The following is a 16,924-nucleotide window of genomic DNA, read 5'->3' as shown; positions in this document are numbered from 1 at the left end:
GCGCGTGGGTCCCAGATTCCGGGCCGGGGCGCGGCGCCCCAGGTCGAGGAAGCAGTGCCTAGCTGCTCGATTGTCTGCGTGGCCTCCCGGCCGAGGCAATTACCGACGGCGTCCCTGAGGTCGCGGGTTCGACCACCGCCGCCGCCGCCACCATCGGGGCTTCGGTGACGCCATGGCCATGACGCAGGCCGAGAAGCAGCTCGCCGTCCTGGTGCGCGAGGCGCGCGACGTGGTGCTGCACGTCCGCCGTCGCTGGTTCAGCGACTCTGACGTAAGGATGATGGCGGGGACGTGCGGGCGCGCCGCAGATTTGATTTGTTTTTTTATTTTCCAATCCGGCCGGGTCGGGGCGCGGCGCGGGGCGGGGCCTCGGCGTCAATGAGTCCCCGGCAGGGTCGCGGCGCCTCTAGGGTGCAGCTCAATCAAGTCATCGGCGCGGACGGCGGACCGCGGAGCGAAAGTCCTGATGAGCCCAGCGGTCACCGGCCGCGTCAACATCGTAATACACCAGGACCACTATCGGCCACTCGTCGCCCGTTTAGGCACTTTCGCGGCCCGGGGCCACGGCGGCCGGGCGGGGCGGGGCGGGGCGGGGCGGGGCGGGGCGTGTTCACGGGCGTGGTGTCGACACGCTGACCCCCATCCGCGTGGGCGGCACGCCGGCCCCCTGCCAGAGTCACGATCGCGCACTGCATGTCGTCGACTGTGTTTTATTGCGGCGCGCACCGCGGCGAGAGGCCGCCGTCGACGCGAGGACGACGACGACGACGAGGGCCGCGGACGGGGAAAGGCATCGCCTGGATGCGGCGGCCGGCCCGCCAGTCAAGCCGTGCGAGGCGGAAGTCCGTCGGAGGGTCTTGTTGTTGACGGCGACGCGTGGCGCGCCGATTAGTTCGCGAGGGCCTCGCCGGGCTTGATGACTGCCTGCCCGGCCTGCCACCGCCACCGGCACCGGCCCTATCCGTCTTGAAGGCGCGACGCCACGGCACAACGCCCAAGGGCACGGGCCGCGACTGCTTTTCCGCCGCTACCTGCCGAGGCTTGACTGCCTTGCCTTTTTGGCCCTCCTCTCTCTCTCTCCCTCTCGCCGCGACGCTCTTCTTGCCGAGTGAAACGGCGACGGCCGTCCGCGCTTCATCGAACGCGTTTTTTCGGCGTTTGCTTCCACCACTCTTCGCTCCATTTGAATGGAAATTGTCGCTGTGTCTCCGCGGCCCGCGCGTGTGCCCGCCTGCCTGCCTGCCTGCGTCTCTGCTTGGCAACCGAAAGGCCGACTGTACCTTGTGTGGACGCTTCTCTCTCGCTCTCTCTGCCTCTCGGTCTGCGGCCGTCTCTCTCTGAGCTGCGTTTTTATTCGCTTTGGCGCGGTTGCCGTGCGTCGCAGTTCATTGATTGGTCGTGTCAAGGTCGTGTCCGCTCGATGGGCCTGCCCTTCCGTCTGTCCGTCCGCCAGGTCGGTCCGGGTCGGCCCGGGTCCGCCCGGACGGATGGGCCGTTAAAACACGCCGCCCTGCGCCACCTCGAGGGCCTAAGTGCAGTAACGGGGCCTGCCCTGCCCTGCCCTTCCTCGCGGCCCTCGGCGGCCCGTGTCGCCGCCCCGCGTGCCCGTAGCAGGCTGATGCCGAGAGTCGTTTTCATCGCCCTGGCTCACTCGCACCTGTAGGGTATGCCCCATGAGTGCGAGAGAGACAGAGCGACGAAAGCGACTCTCGGAATCAGTCTTGAGGCCGGTTTGTCGTCCGACTTCCTCCCGGCCGGAACGGACTGCGGACAACGAGCAACGAAGGCCCGGAATGGGATTACTGTATTCTTGTTTGGGGTTTGGGGCCCACGGCTCGGCTCGGCTTGTCGACTTGACGCGTGCGTGCCCCAAGGCGCCCCGAGGCGGCCCAAGGTGAGGCCCACTGGCGGGGCACTTTGCCGTCGGCGCGCCGTTTCCGCGTGCTCTTCGGAAAGTTGACGGGCCGACACGACACGGAGGGGGCGGGGGCGCCGCCGCCAACAGTGGCTTCGTCGCTCTGTCTCTCTCGCACTCGCGGGGCGCCCCGTGGGCCCGTGGGGGCGCGAGAGAGACAGAGGTCTGCTGGGCGCGGCCGTCCGGGGCCTCGGCGAGCACCACCACCCCGCCGCGCTGGCCTGGGCCTGGCCTGGGCCTGGCCGCTGCGTGACTTTGTCGGCGTGCCCGTAAGTGGCCCCAGTGCCTTCCCCATAGACAAAATGGCATTGGCGCGCCAGTGGCGAGTGGCGGCGCAAGCACGCCGGCCGTCCTGGCTCTGGCTCGTTTCATCGGCCGCCAGGTGTTGTCATCTTCATCGTCGTGGTCGTTGTGGAGGCTGGAGTTTTGCCGCTCGCGCCTCTCCGTGTGTGGAATCTTGGATTTTTTGGTGTCGCTCTGTGAAGGAGACTCGTCTTCGCACGTTGTATCATTATGCCGGCTTGCGTACGGCCGTCTGGGTGGGCCGTGGCAGCCGTGGCTGGGGGACAGGTCTGTCGATGTCGATGACGCCGGGATGGGCGTCGGCGCGTCGGCTCGGCGCACGCCCTGCCCTGCCGCGGTCCCTGCCTCCGCGACTCGCCGCCGGCATAAACAGATGCAAAAAGAAATGGCCACACACACACGCAGCCTTGCTGCCATTGACTGCCTGATTCCCCCCTTCTCCAGTGCCGATGCACTGTGGTTTGGCACGCGGTGTACGCGGTGATTGCGGAGCCGTTTGGGCCGAGAAATAAACACCCCGGGTTCTTTCCCCTTTTTGCTTCCCCCGGCCAAAACCTGACTGTCTCTCTCGCTCCTGTACGCGACGCCCCACGAGTGCGAGAAGGACAGCGACGAGAACGACTCGGAATCAGTCTGCTGGCCGTGTCGCGTCGACTCCGCGCGGATAGCAAGCCGAGTGTGAAATCTGTCGGCGCCGCGCGCTGCGCCGCGTGGTGGATGGGGTGCCAGGTGCGGTGCGGGTCAGTGCCGCCCCCACTGCACTGTAGGCCGCGGCGGAAGCAGAGCGCACCCAAGCGTGCGCCGCGCGGCCCAACGGACGCGCTCCCACCCCCGCGGCACGCCCCGCCCCGCCACGCCACGCCCCGCCACGCCCTGCCACGCCACGCCACGCCACGCTACCGCTGGTGCTTGGAAGGGTCGATGCCGATAACGTCACGCTGAGTAGTCTGTCCCTGTCGAGTTTGACGACTGGTGATTGGGAAAAGAGTGGAGCGGGACGCTGCCCCGCTGGAGTGGACCAGGGCCTTGAAGGCCTTGTTGGCCCTGTCCGGCGTGCGCTGGGCAGTGCCCTGGCAGTGCTGGACCGCCGCCCGGCCCTGCGGCGCCTTGCGCCCTGCGGCCTGCGGCCCGGGTGACGTCACTTCGTCCTAATGAAAGTACAGCAGGGGAAGGGGACGGGTTTCTGATCGTCGCCGTGGGGCTTAGGGCGGGATAGCCTTGTAGGACTCGAGCCCTTACTGCCTCTCGGGAATCTCGGACAGGAGGAGAGTGCTGCCGTGCCCTGCCCTGCCCTGCCGCGCCCTGCCCTGCCCGCAGGCGGGTGACGTTCGCCCTCGCGCGTGTGTGGGTTGTGTGTGGGGATGCACTTTAAATGCCCCCGTCATTCTCTTACAGGGAATTAACGTCGGGCCTCGCATTCATCAATGCTCGGGAGAGGAATTTGTGGGGCCCGTGGCAGTGTGGCAGCGTGGCACCCCTTGACGTGGGGGCCCTGGGCGGTGTGCCCCAAGCCCAGCGTGTGTTGGTACAGTTTGGAGGAATGCGTCATGGCCCCGGCTTTTGGGGACGGGGCGGGCACGGCACCGTGCGGCCCAAGCCCCCCCCCCCCCCCCCCGAGGGCCTCTCCCTCCCCGCCCCCCTCTGGACCGCAGTCTGACTATGACCGACTGACTTGGGACGTCAGGAATTTGCCACTGTAGCAGGGAGCAGGGGTTGCAGGAGGGGGCGGGGCGGTGGGCGGTTTAATCATCTGTTTCTCTCTCCCAACCTAATCGAAAAAAATAATAAAAGACGTAATTGTAGCGCGCGCGGAACGAGCGTCGGCCCTCGATTCGGAACGCTCGCCCGGCTTTCGGTGGAAATCGTGCGGCCGGGTAAATGCGCCTGTTTTTCGTTTTGTTTTGTTTTTCGAGTGGAGCTCCGCGGCGCCGCGGCCCGTTGGAGGGCCCGTTCGCACGCCAAGTGCGTGATGCAACGGCCGAACGGCAACGGCGGGGATGGAAATCGTGCCGAGCGACGGCCCAAAAAATGATGCACTCCGTGGAATGTCTGCCCTCTGCCCCGCTCTGCCCGCAATGACATTGTCTCGGACGGCGTGGCCGGGCCGGGCGCGGCGGTTTTTAAAGAGCCTTCCATGGCGTGATTTTTACCCCGCCTTTGGCCACTTTGCGACGTGACTCGGGTCTCTTGACCTTCTCTCTCCCTCCCCCGCCCCTCTCCCGGTCACTTCCGCCGCTCGACGGGCGGCGAGGGGTCCCGCCATGGCCCCGCCCTGGACATGCACTTGTTGATGGCATCTCTCTCGCCTCGCCTCGCCCCGTCTGGGTGGGTGGCCCTGGGCCTGGGCCCTGCCTCCAGGATTGGGGCCTGCAGGACCCTCCAGGACATTACAGGGATCCCCCACAAGGTTCCCCACAGGGAGCCCTCCTCGCCGGCAGCGCGGCAGCGCAGGATGGCAGGATACGCCCAAACCACCCACCTGTAAGCGCGTGGCGCGGCGGCGGGCGGGTTGCCGCCCCGCTGGGGGCTTATTGCCAGGAAGCCCCACGAGGCAGCCGTCAGATTGGGTCGGCAACTCTATACTATACTGTTATCCACCCGCGCACCGCGCTGCACCGTGCGTGGCTCCCGCCGGTACACTCCAAGCTAGAGTTGCCGACTTGTTGTGCGAATCGCCGCGACGCGCTGCGTGTGTGGCACACTGTGTGGCGTGGCTGGGCTTGACTGGTCGGATCGCGTTACAGGCGACACGCCTAATAGCCCCGCGCAACTTGTAGTGCGTCTCGTCCCGTGTGGTCCTGCAGGGTCCTAGCGCTTTGTACGGTCAGCGGGGAGTCCTGGGGGCGGGGCGGGGCGGTGGCGGGGCGGTGGCGGGGCGGTGGCGGGGCGGTGGCGGGGCGGTACGGGCCGCGGCGGACACATTGCCGTCGGCCGCCGCTTTGAGCGCGCAGTGCGCCGTCGTTGTGCGCCCACTGATTCCGAACGGTGCTCTGTCTCTCTCGCTCTCGAGCGGCGTCCCGTCGGGGTGCGAGAGGGACTGCCAGGGCGCCGCGGCGGCGTGCATTGCGCCTTTCTTCTCTTTCTCCTGCATTAATTAAAGTAACGGCCTGCCTATTGAGTGTGGCATGTGGCTCCACCTGAGCCTCCGGCCCTGCGTCCGGGCCGCATCCTACAGTGTATTGAATGCACACGTCGGGCACACCGTGTGGCACACGGCCCGGGCATTCATTCCGTTTATTCATTCATTGACGCGGCGAGGAGCGCGAAGCGCGGCCTCTCGAATGTTGTTGTTGTTGCTCGTTTCTAATGGAAGTGCTTTCCTTGTTGTTGTTGCAGGCGTCTCGCGAGGAGAGGTCGTCGTCATGCTCGACCCCCGCCGCGTCGTCCGCCCCCGCCGCGGTGTCGGCGTCGCAGCGGCAGCTGGAGGAGGCGCTGACGCGGCCCGCGCCCTTCCCCATGATCGTGCTGCCCCCCGAGGGCCAGCAGGGCTGCCCGCCGGGCGCCCAGGGCGGCCGCGGCTACTGGGTGGACGGCGCCGAGCACGAGTGCGCCTTCGACACGCTGGGCAACCCCGTGCTGCCGCACGCCGACTGGCGCGCGCACAAGTTCGAGACGGACGAGACGGCGCGCTGCTACCGCCGCTTCTTCGTCGGCAGGGTGAGCGTCTTTGCCTTTGTCTCCGTCTTTGCGTCGTCGCGTTGAAAGTCCCTGGACGTCGTCGTCGCTTTCGCTGGCGACGACATTCCCGCGTGTCCTGGTTCCATACAGGAAGGGCCCGCTGGAGCGGCGCTGGCGCGGTGCTGGAGCGCTGGAAGTGGCGGCCGGCTTTGTGTGTCGGGGCGTCGCGACGCGAAAGTGTGGGAGATGCATCGTGGAAAGGGGGCGGGGGCGGGCGGAGGGCGCTACAATGTGGCGGCAGGAAGGAACTGGAGGACGCCGGCCTGGAGGCCTGGCGGCTAGAGGCCCTCTAGAGGGAGGGATGGGCGCGTCGGGTTTTGTCGCCGTCGTCGCCGCCGTGGCGCTGGAGCGCTGTCCATGGCTGCAGCACGGCCAGTCTAAGCCGGCCTGCGCGAGCGCGAACCTAATGAAACATTTGCCCCGGACGCGGTCATCGTCATCGGCGTCCTGGCGGCGGCGACAGGCCGCCCCGCCGGATCAATAGGGTGTAGGAGTCCGGGGAGGGCGGGGCGGTTATTACGTTAACAGGTGTGCGTCATGCGCGGTGCGGTGCGCCCCGGCCTTGGGGTGCGAGGGGCGTGGCCCTTGGGCCCTTGGCGCCAGCGCGTGTGCGAGAGAGAGACAGAGTGTTGCTGGCTTCCTTTCCCCGCTGCAACTATCAGCGTGGTGGTTATCGGCGCCACGGCACCCCGTTCGCGGGAGGGCGGTCTCATACCTGCCGCTGCGGCGTAGTGTCACTGGCGGTCTTTTATCGCCGGGCTGTCTATCGATGGGGTGCGCGTTAATCGTGGCGACCGTGTGCGCCTCGGCCACCTGCTCGTCGTGCGCGTGCCGTGGCCTGCAGTGGCCTGCAGTGGCGTCAGCGTCCACCAAAGGTTGCCGCCACGGTCGACTTGGCGTGTGTTTGAGCAGCTGCCGTCGAGAATCGGCATCGGTGGGTGAAGTCACCTGCTGTGCTCTTGGCGGTAATGGCAATCACGATGTGGGTGACGAGGAACCCGAACGCATTACCCGCGGTGCAGGTGCCCGCGTCGTGCACATGCCGGGTGCACTGCATGTTTGTGCTCCGCGTGTTGCGGTCACGAAGTGAAGTGAGTCATTTGGCAGGATTGGCCGGGCCGGGCTCCTTTTGGGCGCGACGCGCAACCTAACCGCGGCCACGTTGTGCTGCCGGCCGCGGCCACAGTGTAGTGGCGCCGCTACGCCGCGAATGGAACGGAATGGGGCGACGCGACGCATTGTTAGGTCCGTGTGCCCGGCCTGCTGCTTGGCCTGCTTGGCCCCACTTACCGCTGTCCGAACAGCGCTTTCGTCGCTGTCTCTCTCGCGCTCGCGGGGGCCTCTCGCACGGGTGCGAGAGAGAGCGACTGAGCGACGACGGCGCAGCTGCCGTCCAGCCCAACAGGGGCAGCCCAACAGGGCCGACCGCGACACGGCGGAACGAAATTGGACGTCGAGGCAATTGCGGGCCGCGGATCTATCTACAGTGTCTGGCCGTCCGTCTGTCCGTCTGCCTGACGGGGAGGTCGAGCGGACAATGTCAAGAAATGGGGCGCAGGACTATACATGCTGCTGCAGCCCGCTCGAAAGTGGCGGTCCGCGCGTTGCCACGAAAACGGGCCCCAAAAAGGGGTGGAAAGCGGCTGAAAAGCGCCGCCTTCGTGGCCGAGTCGCGTACGCGGCACGTCGGCGAGGGTCTGCTTGATGAGGAAGCGGCGCGGCCCGCGGCTCCACGGCGGTCCGGCCAATTAAAGTGATACCGCGGCGCAACGCTCATTACTTCATCCAAAACGCAGTCGAGTCCATCTGGCACGTGACTGGGCGCGGCGGGGCGCGGCGGGGCGGGCAGGAAATAAAAATGGTCTTGTTTGTTGTTGCTGCGGCGCGCGGCTCGGCTCGGCTCGGCTCCGGTTCGGACCTCGCGGATCGGGAAGGAAGGCCCGCGAGGCACGCTAAGAGGGCTTGGCGGGAGGCGGGGCCCCGCCGCGGGGTTGTCCCTGTCGGTACCCCATCCCATGCCCTCCATCCCCATGCCGTGATGCGCGGAGCTGAGAGTTTCTCTGCAGCATGTTGCGGATGGTCTTGGCCAGCCACGCCGAGCAGCGCCGCTGCCGTGGTCCGTTTCTTTTGGAGCGGTGACGTCCACGGAGGATGGAGGGTTGCATTGCGCGGGGACGCGACGGCGGCGATGGCGGCCCCACTCCGCTCCAGTTTCTTGCTGCCGTGCTGCCTCTCCGAAAAAACCGACGCCGGGTCGCGGACGGTCTCGGGTCTTCCCCCGCGTGTCGTGGGGCGTGCGCGCACGCGAAGGTGGCGGCGCTAGGCGTGCCTGATGGCGCCCTATCACGCGCGTGCGGCGGCCGGACTGCAGAGTTCTGCATTGGGCGGGCGGCCTCTACCCGTTGGCTCAGGCACCACTCCTGGTCCGGCGCCCGACCCTACCCAGCGCCTGGCCACGGGTAGGGTGGCCGCCCGACCAGACTAGCTGAGCGGGTAGACCGGGTACCCACCAACTCTGCCTACGAGCGCTACGCCTGGCCACGCCACGCCTGCTCCGCGCCGGCTACGCCACGCCACACGGCACGCTACCGGCGCGCTCGGCTGACAGGTCGGGCCCGAGTGGGAGCCGAGCAGAGCCGAGCCCGTGGGTAGAGGCCTACCCGCCAAATCGGAAGAGTTCGGCAAGTTGCAGTTGTAGCGTCGGCCACGCCACTACCGCCTCGTCTCCCTCGCTCGTTGTCTGTCTCTCTCGCACGTCTGAGGCGGCGGGTAGAGACCGCCCGCCCATTGCAGAACTCTGCCGGACTGCCGGGCCTGCGGGCCCTTTCCGAACAGCGCTTTCATCGCTCTGTCTCTCTCGCACTCGTGGGGCGTTCCGCCGGAGCGCGACAGGGACGGCGCTGTGCTGGTGGGCCTGGCCGTGGGCCTGGCCGTGGCGTCGACGCCGACCTCGATTCGAGCTTCGCGGCTTGGCGGCGGCGGGGCGGTCGGAAGGGCGCCCTGGCCGCACGGAGCTGGCCATGCTGCGCCCTCGCAGCGCCTCTGCGCCTTTGCGCCTCGGCGTGCGGCCTGATCGATATCGGGTGCGAATCGGGCCCCGCGGGTACCCTGTTGGGCCGGGGCTGATTCCGAACGGTGTTTTGGTCGCGCTGTCCCACTCGCACTCGTGGGGCGTCCGGCAAGCGTGCGAGCGAGACAGTGGAGTGAGTCGGCGGGTCAGCTTGCCCCCGCGGCCTGCCTGCCTGGCTTATGGCCTGCGCCGCCTGCGCCACTCCTCCCCGGGGCTGGCCGGCCCAGCATGGCCCAGCATTGCACTGCATAGGCCATAGAAGGCGAGCTAGAAGGCCCAGCGCGGGGCACGCGATTTCTCGCTTACATGACATGACCTCTCTCTCCCCCAAGCCGACCTTGCCTTTGCCTGCCTTCCTATGCGCGACCCGGCCCTGGGGGCCCTGGGGCCGCCCTGCACACACCCTCCCGTGCGCTTTGCGTGACGCCGTGACCCCGCCCGCCGCGCCCGCCGCGCTCCCACAGGCGCTCTGCGGGCCGACTCCAAACACGGGCTTTGTCGCCCTGTCTCCCTCGCTCTCGCGGGGCGCTCCGCGGGGGCGCGAGAGAGACGGAGCGACGTGTTCGGCCACAGGCACCGCATTGTACCGCAGGGCCTGCGACTGTGCGACTGCGACACTGTCCAACCCAACCGCCACCACAAGGCGACTCGTTGTCTGTCCGCCGGACGGCCCCGCGTCGCCCCGCGCCCCGCGTCCAGTGCGCGGCTTTGACAAGCTCATCGCCTCGTCGCCGTGGTGGCGGTCGCACGCCGCACCACGCCGCGCGGGCAGCACCACCGGGAGTAACTTCTTTAGTAGGGCGAGGCGGGCGGAGCCGGCTACAACCAGGGCGCTGGCTGCGGTTGCTGGCGGAGCGAGCGTATTGAGAGAGGCTGGCTATGCTTGATGCTGCGACAGGCCTATTGCTTACTGTCGGCGCCCGCCCCGCCCCGCCCCGCCCCGCCCCCGCTCACGACCTCGGCCGGTGAAAGGCGCCCCGCCCCGCGCCCCGCCGCGGAGCAAATGCGCGGGCATTATATTGTGATCGGCTGGCGGGGCGGCGCGGGGGCGTAAGCGACTCGGACTGGCGCCTGATTGTCTGACACACAATACGCGGTGCTGTCACGGGTTCGAATCCCGGCGCCGCCCCCGCGGTTTCTTCGCTCGTCGTTGGTTCTTTTCCCGCGATGGTTTTGACGGGAGGCTCTTCTCGTTGACCGGGCGTTGTGCTCGTTACCGCCTGCATCGCGCTGCTTGCTGCGTGCTGGGCAGCCTGCTGGCGCGGGTGGCGTGCGCGCCGGGAAAGCGCTAAACTGGCTGCCGAGGCACGCCGCGGCACGCCGCGCGCACGCCCGTGCCGGCCAATAGCGCTAATGGCTTCCGTCGCTCTGTCTCTCTCGCACGCGCGCGGGGCGCCCCGTGAGTGCGAGAGACAGCGACGAATGCATGCACCCTGTCCGGAATTAGTCGGTCGTCGCCGCCCTTTTTTGGGCCAAGGATTCGAGTTTGTTTTTCCTCCTTGACCCCGTGACGGTGTGCTAACGAGGAGATAGCGCGTCTGGAGGCTCGCGGGGCCCTCCGCCTTGTCGACACCGGAAGTGGAAGAGTCCGACCGGACGCGTGGCGCCGTGTCGCGGCCGATACGCGGCGCTCCACAGGCCGCGCCCGCCGCCTTTGCAGTGGTGTGGGTCAGGGCGTCGCCGTCGTCGAGCCTCCAAAAAGTTAGCGACTGCGAAAAGCGCGTCTTTTGGGCGGCTTTTGGGACGCTTCGCGTGCTTCGCGTTCGCAGTGTGCTTCCTCATTAGCACCCCGTCAGCCACCTGCGCGTCGCGGCGCCGGCGGTCGTGGAGGCGGCGGGGGGCTGCTTGTCGTCCGTGGGGCCTGCTGTCGCGGACCGCGGACTTTACGGCCGCCGCTGGAACTGCCGAGCGATCCAGACGAGTCGTTTCGTCGCTCCGTCTCTGTCGCACTCGTGCGGCGCTCCGTGTGGGTGCGAGAGAGACGGAGCGACCACTGGACTGCGGCGAGGCGAGGCGTTTGTGGCGGCGACTGGCCAGCGAGGCTCCCCGTGTGGGAACTCTCCCACGTCCGGGAAGGGCTCTGCCCTGGGCCTGGGCGCCCTGCCGCCGCCTGCCGCCCTGCCGCCAGTGCTTCCCTGCCGCACTGCCACGCACTGCCACTCGGACACGCCGCCAACCTGCCGGCATGCATGCATGCATGAACCCATGAACGGAAAAAAGGCAAGCGTTTTTCTTGTAGCCGATGACGGCGCCGGCCTGGCCTGGCGGGGGAGTCGGCGTCGCGTCTGCTGTCCGATAAATTCGATAAATCTTGCATGCGCGTCCTAAGAAGGGGGGTGCTTATGGAGGCACGCCTTGCGGGCTGCTGTGTACACACACTGTACACACGCACACTCACGCACTCCAACAAGCCCCGCGTTGTGTGTGTGTGCGTGCGCCAAATCGAACATGCATCGGGGTGGGTGGTGGTGGTGTGTGTGAAGGGCTTGGCGCAGCAGCGCTGCGAAAAACTACTCGGCATTGCAGTCTGCCTCTTGAGTGCTCCCCCTCCCCCTTCCTACACATTTTCCAAGCAAGCAGCGGCAAGCAGTGTGCCTGCCGGTCTCCCTCCGCGTTGTTTGTTGGTGTGGGAGTTTTGGGCCGCGCTTTTCGCGCTGCATTGTTGGCCTGCCTGGCGTCGCGGCTTAGGAGGGAGTCTTTTTCTCATCCCGGGAGTAATTTGGACTCTCGCAACTGTCAGCTAGGCCCTGGCCGCCCCGCCCCGCCCCGCCCCGCGCGGCGGAGGTCACGCCGAGCATGCCGACTGGCGTGCAGCCCCCGTACGAATCATCATTACCATTATGACATGTTTTTTCCTTTTCCCACACCCGCGCGGCTTATCTTTCTCCGCGTCTCGCGCAGCTTTGCTTGGATTTGAGGAGCCCGTTCGTTGCTTCCACTCAGCGGCCGGTGCACTGTCTGTGGGGGAAAAAAGTACAGTGAATAGCTGAAACTGTCGCGAAGGCTGGTGTGAAAATTACCTGGATTCACTGCAGTTTTTTGTCAGTGCGACCCCGCGTGAGTGCGTGTCCTGCGCGCGTGCCGGATTCCCAGGGAATGTGTGACAATCGTCGCAGGCGCCACACTCTCCACTAGCTGCCCGGCGTAGCTTTGCGTGCCGAAACGCCCTGCCCCGATTTTTGTTGCTTGTCTTTTTGTTGTTGTCGCGGTCGGCACGTGAAGCTAGTGCCTACACTGTGCCTGATGACGCGCCCTTAGCAAGGCAAATTGGCGGTCGGGCTGTCCCGGTGGCCTGGTGGGGCCTGGTCGGGCCTGGTGGCTGGACGATAAGGCAGAGCGAGGAGCATCGGCCCGTCTCCGCCATTTGCATATCCTGGCGCCGGCCTAGCGCTCTGCCATTGTCTGTGTCGTCCGCTAGCCGGGCCGGCCCTTGGTCACTGTGGCGTGGGCGGCCTTGCCGACTCGACCGCGGTGCTGGGACTGCTGGCTGGACCGGCCGCCTGTCGTCTCTCTCGCACCCCCGCGGGACTCGCGGGACGCCCCTCGAGTGCGGCAGAGACAGCGACCAGCCTGTTCGGCATGAGTCGCTTTCTGGCGGGCGCCAATTACTATGTGTGGCGCACAAAGGCTGTGGTCGTGGGTTCGACTCCCGGTCGGCCGGGCGCGCTGACGCGCTGACGCAAGCCCCTTTGGCTATGCCTGTCCCGCTGTGCCCACACTGACGGCGCCCCTCGTCCAGCAGCGGCAGCCCTTCCTAACGGCCGATTGTGATGCAACGAGTTCCCTTCCCGCGCCCAATGCGAATGCCCCGCGCCTCGTTTTGCACTGCCCTGTCCCTGCTTCCGCCTGCGGACTCCCGAGAGTCGTTTTCGTCGCTCTGTCTCTCTCGCGCTCGTGCGGCGTCCCCCTATGGGTGCGAGAGAGACAGCGATGAAAAACGACCCTCGGAATCAGTCTGCAGGTCCAGCGTCCGGCCGCGCGAATTAGAACTCCTGGGAGGATGTCTCCCGAGTGATGGCCCGCTTCCTCCTCTCCTCCTTCTTCTTCCTCCTCCTCTTGGCCTCGTCCAGTCTTTCTCCTGGTGGCTGCGAGCGACGCTGCGACGCTGCCCAGCAATCAGTGTCACTGCGTTGGCCGCGTCCAGAGAGTCCAGAGCGGGCTTTGCATTTGAAAACAGCCCGCACCCACCTACTACACCTCAGAGCGCGTCGCGCCGCGTCCCGCCGCGGCGTCGCCGTCTTGTGGGTCTATTTTTCTCTCCTTCCCCTCCCCTCGTCTTTTTCCTCGTCGGCGTCGCGGCCCCGACTTCTTTTTGGCCACCTCGCAGACATCCATCTTCATTTCCGAATCTCTGGCGGGATATCGTGTATGATTTGGTGGAGGGGGCGGGGCTCGGGGTGCTTCCTTTCTTTTTGCAAAAAAAAAGCCCCCCAAAAACAAATTCACGCATAAATTGGGGTCATTAAAAACTAAAACTTTTGGATCGTGGTATGGCGGCGCTGCCGTTCATGACCACGACCGTCATGATTATCATCGTGGTGGTGAATATAATGGCGTTCATGGGCCACTGCGCCTCTGTGTGCGCGCGTGTGTGCGTCGCCGTCGGGAGCCTTTCTTCCTCCTGGCGGGCCGGGCGAGGGGCCGGGCGTGCCGAGGCGCTGCGCGGCGGCCTTGGGGACGACGCGGTCGCCACGACGCGGTCGCCAACAGCGAGGCGCGAGCCGGCGCGAGCAGCTGTTCAACTTGTTCGGCAGCGCAGAAATAAATTTCGGTTTGGCGCTTCGGAACTAAACGCGCGACAAAAAGTCGGCGGCGGCGTTTTGCTCGGTAAAAACGCGGACCGGTGCGGTGATACAGTGACGCCCGGTGACGTCGTCGAGGGCCTCGAGGGCCTCTCAGTGGCCGCCGGCCGTGCCGCGGGGCGGGCGGGGCGCACAACACTCTTGCAAATGAGTCGCGACATCGCGCCGCGTGTGTCCAGACCGCCACGCCCCGCGGTCTGTCTCTGTGCGGAGCGGGCTGTGTGGATTTATGGGAAGAGAGGCGCGAAGAGAGCCCCGGGCGGAGTGGAAGTGGTGGTGTGTGCACTGTGATTGGCTGGCGGCGCTGCGGCGGTGGCGAGGGTGCTGAGCAGGCTGGCCGTCGTCGTGGCATGCGGCCAGCATCGCCGCCACGCCGCGCCACGCCGCCTCGAACGCAATGCACTAATGGGGGATCACGTTGAAAGAGTAATAACATTCATTGCATTGCAAAGAAATGAGCATAACGCGTCGTCTATTCGCGGATGAGAGCGCACACACACACACACACGCACACTGGAGTTGGCAATTAAAGGCGGGCGACTGGAGTATTTGGGAAGGGGTGGAACGGAAAGGTGGCTGGGGGAGGGGGAGGGGGAGTTCCGTCGAAGCAATCAAGTAATTAATGCGAGCGTTGTGGAATCCGGCGGCGCGACGCTGCCGTCGCGTGGCGTCGCGGGGCAGTATTTATGGTGGTCGGGCGCGGGGCAGCCCACTGCAGAGACTGATTCTCAGAGTCGCTTTCGTCGCTCTGTCTCTCTCGCACCTATTAGAGGCGCCCCATGAGTGGGAGGGAGACGATTCAGACCCTCGGAATCAGTGTGCTGGCAGGCCGGGCTGGCGAGCGCATATCGGGCGATTGCCTGCGAGGAACGCCGTGGCGGGGCGGGGCGGGGCGGGGTGGGGGGAGTGCAGCGGTGGCTAAGATATTGGGCAATTTGTCCGATGGAACGAGATCGGGCGCTGCATCGGCGAGGGGCCGAGGGGCGCGACGCGTGGACAATGCCCCGCTCCGTCCGGATTGCTTGCACCGCCAGATTGCTGCTGTTGCTGATCTTGTTTTGTTTTTGTTTGCGCGGAACGTATTTGAATGGCGGAGCAGACGTCTTGCTCGGCGAGGTGGTCCCGTGTCTGTCTGTGGTGCCGCGCCACGCCACGCCGCGCCACGCCGAGCTCCTCGAGATTGCATTGCCCCGCGCAGGCCCGCGCTCTCCAGGGGCTGCAGCGGGGGCGGGTGGGGGCGGGGCGCGCAGGGGGAAGGGAAGCTCCCTTCGCTGTGGCGCGGTGCGGCCGGCACGTCTCCCTCCAACACGTTTTCGTGAAATTTCCCCAGTCGGCGGTAAAAATTTTTGGGCCGCCCTGGTTTTGGCGGTGCGGTCCGGTGTGCCGCACCGTGCATGCGGCGTGCTGCATCCACCCCGTGTTGTGGTGGCGCCGGGCTGCCGGGCTTCCGGTGTGTTTCCGGTGGGGCGAGGGTGGGCGTCGCGGAGTCGTATCGCAGGGGCCGCGGTGGCGGCGTGGCGTGCACCCCTAGCCGCCCGGTGGCGGGGAAGCGTGCTGGGCGGGGGCGGGGGCGGGGCGGGGGGCGGGCGGGGGGGCGGCGGGGGGCGGCGGGCGGGGGCGGCGGGGCCGAGCGTGGGAAGTCGTGTCCTGCGGGCTTCTCGTCGCCGTGGAGGGTGCAGCACACGGTGTGGCAACACGCGCCGCGCTCAAGGGCTGGTTCCTCGATCCAGGCCTTCGAAGGGTGGCGGCGGGGCCGAGGCCGAGTCCTTGCCGCGGGTTTGTTCCGTTTGCCGTCCTTGCAGTGGTGTGTGTCCTCCATCCCCCCCCCCTTTCCGCCTCGGCGTGACGCGAGGAAACTTCCGTCGCGGCGGGAAGGGCTGCTTGACGTTGCCCCCGTTTGTGTGACCCGCTTCTCTTCTCGGCCTTTCGACTAACGTATTTGTTTTGTTTTTGTTTGTCGCAGGAGCACAGCAACTGGGTGGGCGTGGACGACGCCCTGGGCCCCATGCTGCTGTCCCTCAAGGTGGAGCAGGAGCACGCGCGGCTGCTGCTGCGGCTGCGGACGGGCACGGTGCACGAGCTGCTGCCGTCGTCGTGCCTCGCCGCGCACCCCTCGCCCGCCGCCCTCGCCAAGGTGGGTGCACCCTTTGGGACAGAGTGACGGCATTAGCCTGCAGCGCGCCAAGCGGGACGCCAAGCGGGACGCCGCAAAAACGCGTGACTTGGACGCCGGGGCGCCCGGGCGTCCGTCCCCGCTCCGCCTCCTCCGGGGCCTCGACGGCGTGCTGGGCGACGCGGCCACGGGTCGACGGCACGCTGAGTCACTGCACTGCCGCGGTGCCGCGCTGCACGGCGTGACACGTGGCCGCGGCCGCGCGGGCAGGACAGCAGAAAGGCCGGTGGCGGGACGGCGTCTCGGGGGCGTCGCGGCCCGGCCGTCATCGTCCCGTGCCTCGCGGTGCTTGGCTGCGCCGCCTAACGACGCCGGCCCGCCAGCCCCGCCGGGCCCAGGACCCGGGACGACGCGCCGCGCCGCGATTGGTGCGCTAACCACCGCGACGGCCCGGCAGGACCGCCAGGACCGACTGGGGTCATTATTTCTTCGCGTTCCCCCCGGGCCTTTTTGTGCTCATCTTTCGGGATGAGTCGTCGCGGTGCGCCGTGGGGCCGTGGCGCGCGGGGCGCTTTGGCGTCGCTTTGGCGCGGCGCCGCTCTGCGGGACTCCGTCCGACTCCACGCCGCGGAGATTGCGATGGCGGTGGCGGTCGCGCCAGGGCGATGCCGGCGATGCAGGCCCAGGCGATGCGTGGCGTTGGTTGTGCAACGCGGTAACGCGGTTCGCTCGTCGGAGGCGCGTCGCGTCTCTGCGGTGGACGTCGTCTTCGCGGCCCGGCTGCGTGCGCGCATACCGCGCACCGCGGCAGTGCGGTCTTGCAGTGGCGATGGCGAACTTGGCGCGGCTGCCGAGCGATTCCGTCGTTGTCGTCGCTCCGTCTCTGTCGCACTCGCGGTGTTTCGTGGGGGCGCGAGCGAGACGGAGCGATGCTGTTCGGGATTCGCACGCCGCACGGCGTCACGCGGAAGTAACGCTGCTTCGCGTTTACGGTGTGGCAGCTTCCTTTGAACGCCGAGAAGCGCCCCAGCCGCGCGTCCCGC

General features: G+C 67.1%; 1 protein-coding gene across 4 annotated transcripts in view; it reads left to right on the top strand.

Annotated features, from left to right (window-relative positions):
* The window catches only part of LOC117654536 (rap1 GTPase-activating protein 1), a 183,443-nt gene that overhangs the window by 161,801 nt on the left and 4,718 nt on the right, over positions 1-16,924 (top strand). For all 4 annotated transcript variants that reach the window (XM_034401239.1, XM_034401241.1, XM_034401240.1 and 1 more), the window contains 2 exons: positions 5,555-5,875; positions 15,732-15,902. In XM_034401239.1, the coding sequence (XP_034257130.1) occupies positions 5,555-5,875; positions 15,732-15,902 (492 nt within the window). The remainder of the gene's footprint in view (positions 1-5,554; positions 5,876-15,731; positions 15,903-16,924) is intronic.

Source organism: Thrips palmi, unplaced genomic scaffold, assembly GCF_012932325.1.
Source record: "Thrips palmi isolate BJ-2018 unplaced genomic scaffold, TpBJ-2018v1 HiC_scaffold_10, whole genome shotgun sequence".
Classification (NCBI taxonomy): domain Eukaryota; kingdom Metazoa; phylum Arthropoda; class Insecta; order Thysanoptera; family Thripidae; genus Thrips; species Thrips palmi.
Note: the sequence above shows the minus strand (reverse complement) of the source record. Positions and strands in the feature narration are given on the sequence as shown.